The 7,482-nt window shown below is 39.3% G+C and overlaps 1 protein-coding gene across 1 annotated transcript in view; it reads left to right on the forward strand.

The window, feature by feature from the left end:
• The window catches only part of LOC140950207 (eukaryotic translation initiation factor 4 gamma 3-like), a 61,222-nt gene that overhangs the window by 20,554 nt on the left and 33,186 nt on the right, over window positions 1-7,482 (forward strand). The window contains 1 exon segment of the mRNA XM_073399445.1: window positions 3,342-3,514. Within this exon segment, the coding sequence (XP_073255546.1) occupies window positions 3,342-3,514 (173 nt within the window).

Below are 7,482 nucleotides of genomic sequence, written 5' to 3' on the forward strand. Positions count from 1 at the left end.
GAACTTACAATGCAGTTGGTTTTAATAAGGTCAGTCATTTTGCTCGACGCGGTCGTGCACCTAGCAGACTACCAGTGAAGAAATTAAAATAGTTATTACAGTAAACACGGAAAGTGAGACTTTTTGTATGGAAGGGAATTCTAAAAAATACACCATTGTCGTCTAAAATTCATTGTTACGTTAAAAATACAAATGGTTTATACTTAAACCGGTACAGAAGTAACTGTAAGAGTGTGAGGTTCTTATGGACAAGTCCGAAATTAGTTCGTAAACGAGGGAAGGTTTATCTGTCTTCTAAGCAGGAAAGAAGAGGCTATTTAGGTGGAGTGAGGAATCAAAATAGCGTTTTCAGTAAGTATTTGTCCCTCTATCCATTTTATAGTGCTTATAAGAGTTTGAATCACCGGGTTAATTTTGGCCAATTTAAGCTTTCTACTGATATCGAGAAGAATCCAGGACCTTCAGTTTATGTAGATGCTACAAAAACAATTCATTCTCCATACTGTCAAGGAAACGTTGAAGTATTTGGGGAAAATGCTGGACAACAATGTGTTGCAATGAGTCTGTGCGCTTTAATTTACAGTAAGATAAGAAGGATTACTGCAGTTGATGATATGATTCAAATAATGATTGTTGGTGATCAATTATATTCTAGTCTGTCACTACTTAAAAGACAATCCATGTTAATGTTAACAGAATTGCCAGGAATGGTTACAGTGTTTGAGCGATTCTTTCATCTTGAATACAGTGAAAGTTATACTTGTAACATGTATGGTGATGCCAGAATTGAGGATATTACTACTGTGTATGCCACCGGGGACGGCATTTGAACATTTGAAACACTCTTGGCTCTGAGCTACAACTCATTCATTTTAACGGTGGGAATTATTGGTGTTCGTATCTACAGCATTGAGGGTGGGGGATACAAAGTATTTGATTCTCATGCTAGAGATATGTATGGTAGCAGTCATAGTGAAGGGACGTGTGTTGCTGGAAATACCATCCATGCATAAATTAGTACAATATTTTCAGAGTCTTTACAGGAATGAGGATATTTTTGACCTTAAAGGTGTACATATTGCCAACTTTGAAGTTGATCTTTTTTCAAGCAGTGTTGAATACCTGTAGTATATCAAATGTTAATAGTTTATACCAATGTTGTTGTAAACAGTGCTTTGCTATAGCAGCTTATGCAATGTGTTACTCTGTTATAAATCCTTGTGGTTACTGGACTTCAGGAACTTTATCTGCCCTTGTTAGTAACCGGAATACCCTGTACAATGTGATGGGTGTGAAAAGACATATTATGCCAGTCGATCTTCCTCAAAGTGTCAGTATCAGTGGAGCTGAGATAAACCTTACTGTCCGGGCTGTAAGCACTGGTGTCCTATGTTGCAATTTGGCTAAGAGCAAGTCTGTGTTGAAGATGTGCGTTTCAAAACATTGTCACGAAGTGACAGGATTTTTGTTGTGGTTGGGAACATCCTGTATAAGCTGTGTGGTTCAGCAAAGAAGTAGGGTAAAGGATTTATTTTCTCTGGTGGGATATCATGACAGTTGTTTAGCTGCTATAAGGCATGTTAAAAGTATGATACGCGTAGTACAACCACGCCCAAATATACGCTCCCACAGCGCCTTGTTACCCGGCCTTCCCTTCAGGAAGAGAAGGGTTATAAAATGGCCTGGGTTTTTCCTTCGTCGTCGAATCGCCCTCTGCTCTTTAAAGCGCATGCCTGTACTGGCGGAATATCGCGTGATCGATTTCCAGCAAACTCATTGGCCTAGAGGCAAAATTCCCTTGACATATTGTCGAGAACGAAAGGCAGCTTTTTGGTCAGTCGGTAGCATTAACGTTGTGGTTTTATTGCCTCTATGAGAGATCGACAATTCTTTTGGTCGAAATGTTTAGTGATATGTGTTGTCTAGAGGATAGTGCATCCCGGAACTGTCAGACAAACACAGTGGTTCGATCCGTTTAATCGAGATCGGCGTTGCGATCGCCCGGGTTGCGAGAAGAAGACATGCTAAAAAGGTGGGTGATTTTCACTTTTTATGTTTAGTGCAAGACACGAGAATTTATGTAGCAGTTGAAGAAACACTATTGGGCTTTGTTTTGGCGAGTAAGCGTGTACCGAGGTGCAAGGAAGAAGCAGTTTTGTAAAACGTATGTTTTTTTTTTTGTGCTAAATTGTACAACTTGACTGTTCGATATGAACAAACACGTCCGCACACGTCACTGTAAACATCTTAGAAATTTTATGCTTTATAGCTTTTATCGCAAAACAGTAAGACACATTAGAAAATTTAAAAGCACAGAAATTCCTCTGATTTAGTAATATAGCATAGTTTGCACCTAGTTGCAGGAAAGTGCCAGTAAATTACCGTTTCGGTGCATTAATTTTCATTCATCAAAACAAAACAAACAAATCGGACTGTTCACCGCAGAAGTTTGTGCTTGGTCCAAGTCTCGTGCTTCCCGGCTGTCTCGTTATAAAAACGGAAACTTACTATATAGAGGGAAAGAAATATTCTTTGACTTTTTTTGGCATATGTGGATTAACTTGTATCGAGCTCGCACGGAAGCGGCAGGTTTGTAAAGGACGTAGAGTTGTTTGATGCTAAGATTCGACATGATTTTGATCGATCAAACAACACCTCATTGTTAAATTAAATCAAAGATTACATGTAAGCTTATAGCTCTTTAAAAAATTGGCGATTGCTTACTATCGAATTTCTATCTCTTTGGAACGTTCGAGTCTTTCCTGTCTGATTTGCTAGCCGGTAGTATTTATTCATCATCAATTCATCATTAAGGTTCATATGGGCTGTAGTACGTTATTACATAGGGCGACATTTTCCCCCGGCGCTCTATCATTTTATGAACTAAAAGAAGGCCGGGTTCACGTACTCGTGCGTATTGTTTTTGTAGAAAAAGGAAACCTAAAATTTTCGGATTCTAAAATGTGATGGAGAGAAGAATCACAAAGATTCTCACTTTCGTAAAACGTTTAATTGCACCTAAAATTTTCGGAAAAATAATACTGAAGCCTTTGTAATTTCGAAAAGACTCAAGTTCCCCTAGGATGAGCGAACAGAAAAAATTTTTGTAGCGCTGCTTAGAATGTATTTCTCAGTAGATATCTAAGAACACTCTGGATAGCCTAAAAAGCGTTTTTAACGTATTTTGGAGGAAACCGTCGTTGGGTGCCCCTGTTGTTTTAAGCGAAATACCTTTTCAAGTTAAATGGACCTGAACCTTCCAGACAGACTTAACTCAAGTTCAGTGCCCTCATCATCATCATCATCATCATCATTGTTTTTTTTTGTTTTTTTTTAAATAGGAAGTAGCTGTGTTCCTAAAAGAAGTCCAGTCACCTTTAATGCATTATGTCTTTGTGGATACAATTCTTAACCTTACTATGGAGAAGAGGGCATCACACAGAAGTGCAACTGGCAAGCTTCTGCATTTCCTGTTACGCGATGGTGTTCTCACAGCTCAGCAGTATTTGCAGGGGTAAGAGTGGATTTCTGATAATTCTGATGTAACTGTAGGGACTGTCACTAAGAACCTGGGACCGGGTGTTTACCGTGGCCAGTACGACCCCCAGCACCGTCATAGCAAACAAAAGGAAACTAGAACCGAAAAAAATTCCAAGCTGTTGAGTTTCTCACCTAATAATTGCATGTACCCGGCAACCTGAAATCTTAGCGACAGCCTTTGAAGTCAAGTTTGGGAAATATTTTAACACAAACAGTGCTGAATTTAACCCCTTCACACCACTTAACAGCGAAGTACAGCTTTGACGCCAACAAATTAGCTCCTCCTTTTTTACAATAACTAGACAAACAAAGCTGTCAGTAATAAGAAATTGCGGAATGATTGAAATTTTTTCGAGTGCAAGGCATCGAAAGGCACAAATCTTACAGAAGGCAAAATGCATTCACTGGGCTGCTATAGAACTTTCACTAAACACAAATATTGTATCGTATGAAAACAAAAACGTAACAGAACAGACCGTTGACGGCTTATAAGAAGAAGTAACTAAACCACTTATAACTCAATCAATTCTAAGCGTGCCCGTCCACCCCTGAAATCTAGCTTGGAATTCGTTTTACACCATGTAAAACCCAAATTTATTAGTTTGCCGGTTAAATTCCCCGTCGATAGATCGAAGTTTCAGTTCTGTACTTACGGCCTGAAGTAAGCTTATAATAGTTTTCACGCGAACTGTTCTGCTATGTTGGTGTTTTTTTCTAAATCCAGTGGCTGAAATAATGCTAAATATACTTTTCAATGCTTCTTAAAAGATAACACTACACAATAGGCAAAGTAGGGAAGGAACAAAGTAGGGACCTTCACAACGATATTCGTGGTGGGCTACCCATCCAGTTCCTAACCCCACCAGACAGGGCTTAACTTGCGTGGCGCTACTAAAAAACCGAGTTTCGCGAGGTTTGTTGCGAGTTACATATTTCTAGTTTATGTTGCGATATTGTACATGAATTATCCTCGGGGTGGAGATTGTGCATTTTCAGCACGTTTTGTAGGGAAGTGTACTGATGTTAGTTAGTTAGTTAGTTACGTTGCTAGAGAAGGTGTGGAGTTAACTGTACATAAGGAAAGTGTCGCTGCAGAGAAAATAAAAGGAAGTGGAACTGAAATCTCGTCGAACGCAATTTATTTATGACAGAAATTTTAATCGAATTGGGTTACCGCCACGCGGTCATGCACCTAGGAGACTTACGGTGAAGAAGTTAAGACGTTTGTTACACAAAAGGAGAAAAGTAAGGGTATTTGTATGGAAGGGTATCCAGAAAAATATCATTCTCACGATTCCTCTGCATGCACAATCTACAACCCCGTCGCCGAAGTGTACGCTCCCATGGCGTCTTGCCTAAAATCTATGGAAAAAATTCCGTACAATCGGGCAAATGCGATATGTCTACATTCAGAATCCTCTTTGGAGACACTCCAACTTTAATGAAAACGCCAATGTTTAAATCAAATAAAAATATATTGTTATTGATACACTTAACTGTGGACTGTGACACGGTTCTGCGCATGTGCGTCATTTTGATTTCTGGTCTGGCGAACCAGAAATCAAAAGTTGACTTTCGGTGAAGAAATCCCTTCCATCGACCTTGAGAGGCCCGAGAAAGCTATTATATCACTATAGAAGAGGTATTTGGTCCATTCTGAAAGTTTTAAACGACATATTTTGTATTTTCATGCAAGTTATCAACAAATTCGAGGTCATTCCTGAGAAGTGCACGAAGCCGTTTTCGTTGTTGCCAGCCGTAATCCTAAAAACGAATGAAATGTACATGTGGCGTTTATTGTGGTCATCTGGCTTTCATTTCTGTCTATTAAGTTTCTCCAGTCATCGATCTACCTTTCCCGGATGGTTTTTTAACGGTAGATGCATAAAGAAAGTTGAAAATTGGTTACCTCGATACAGCCGTGGACGCCCCGACGATTTAGGCTGTTCTGCGGCATGGATTTCGATTGTCTGTAACAATAATATATACTCCCTCGTGTAACTGGGAACAGAAGGAGAAAACCCAGCAATATTTTCCTGTTCAGGAAGTCGTGTTAGTCTTGAGGAAAGAATCAATCGAACATGAAAAGTTTTAAGAGATATTCGATTTATGACTCTGGCCTGAAGTTACGCCAAACAGGCCGCGCGATCTCCGAAGTGGTACATTTGAAATCTTTCTTATACCTTTGCTGTATGATATATGTTCAACAGTTGACATTTTTAAAATAAGTAGTTGCCTGTATATTATGTTTGTTAGCTGGTTTCTTTGTGTATTCTACTCGATGACGTTTGTTTTGCGGAACACTGACCCGACGCAACGTGAAGGAATTTGTTCATTTGCCGATATTAAAAAAAGCAGTGGAAATTTATGCTCAATTTTGCGTTGTTCTGTTAAAATAACCTGTGTACTTATTCGCTGTGTGTTTTGGTCGCCGGTCAGGCACTATTTGCAGATATTTCTAAGTTTATTTTCGGCGAACAGAGAGATCAGTAATATAAGGTACGTTTACAAATTTTGTTTCGCGATCGGAGACTGGTTTATTAGCGTGGTACGTAAAAGACCTCCTACGAAAAACTCCTAGGTATTAAAATGTTTGTTTCAAAGCAGGACAGGGTTGTAAATCTTATTCTTATCAACTGCAACATATATCTGAGGAATATTACTGAATAAATATGAATTACGGAGTATTTCAAATCGAACTACGCGTCCGGAAGTACTCCCGCGTCGCGAAAGTGAATTTGGATTATGTAAATTTTCTTGCGTGTAACTAACTCCTTTCTAATTGCTTTAAAAACAATCGGCTACTATCACAACTCACACATGCGCAGTATCGTGACACAGTCCCTTTAAATACAGTTCTTCAGTCTTTTTATCTTCATTACATTCTAATTCGCTTCGCTCAAACGAACGTAAATCATTTTACCCTTTAACTCCCGCAATACAAAGAAAATCACACAATAAATATGGTAGGATGCGCAAGCGGATCCAAAACAGTTTATTATAAGGCGTAGGTCGCACTTGGGAAAAGTTTTCATCTTTGCCGGCTAAAAAACCACGAAAATTCGAAACCGTCACCGGAAAAGAAAACTTTTAGTCAAATCGAGGAGGGTCGCACTAGTATTTACTAGTGGGAGTTAATTGTCGTTGTTTTGACACATTGAGAACTAAAGTAGGCCAGATACCAGAGAACATTATCTCTTCGCAGTCCGATCATTTCGCGTAGGATCGTTTTCCTCCTTTCCCAGTTTCAGGAGGATGGGAGAAATAAAGAAAATAAAGTGCTTGGCTGCAAAGACTGCATTTAGCTCGCAGAACAACAAACCTGTGACGGTGCCTGGGTAGACTATAATTGGCTCGCCTGTAGAGAGTTCCCGTAAAAACGTTGAAATAGCGAAGGATTACAAGCTTATGAATTGCTCGCCCGTAGAAAGTTTTCGCAAAAACGTTAAAATGGCGAAAATTAGTGGTAGCCTCGTCCGTCCACAACGAAAACGCGAAGGTCAGAAAATTTCAACGATTGATTCAAATTGATCGTGTTTCAAGTTGGTTATGTTTGGCTGACAAGTGCTGACACTTACCGCCGTGATTCCTATTGTTTAGCTCGAGTTTTCCAAAATCTGCCTGCCCCACCCAAGCACTTCGGCATCTTTGATGTTTTTCTGTTTCGCAAAGTTTTTTTCCAACCGGAAAACTTGGGGTCGCACTTGGCAATGTCTCCTGATGACAGATTTCTACCGCAAGGTAAACAAATTTTTCCAAAACTTTGCCAAGTGCGACCCATGCCTAAGATAGATAGCTACTTATACAGATTGGACTGCAGAAAATTGCAAAGCTGTTTTTTTTTTAAATAGCAGTATGCAGGAATTAATATACGCTGATAACACATTACAAACCAAAATACTTAGTTATAGTCCATGGGTCAACACCCCAAAAATAGGGTTT

Source organism: Porites lutea, chromosome 1, assembly GCF_958299795.1.
Source record: "Porites lutea chromosome 1, jaPorLute2.1, whole genome shotgun sequence".
NCBI lineage: Eukaryota > Metazoa > Cnidaria > Anthozoa > Scleractinia > Poritidae > Porites > Porites lutea.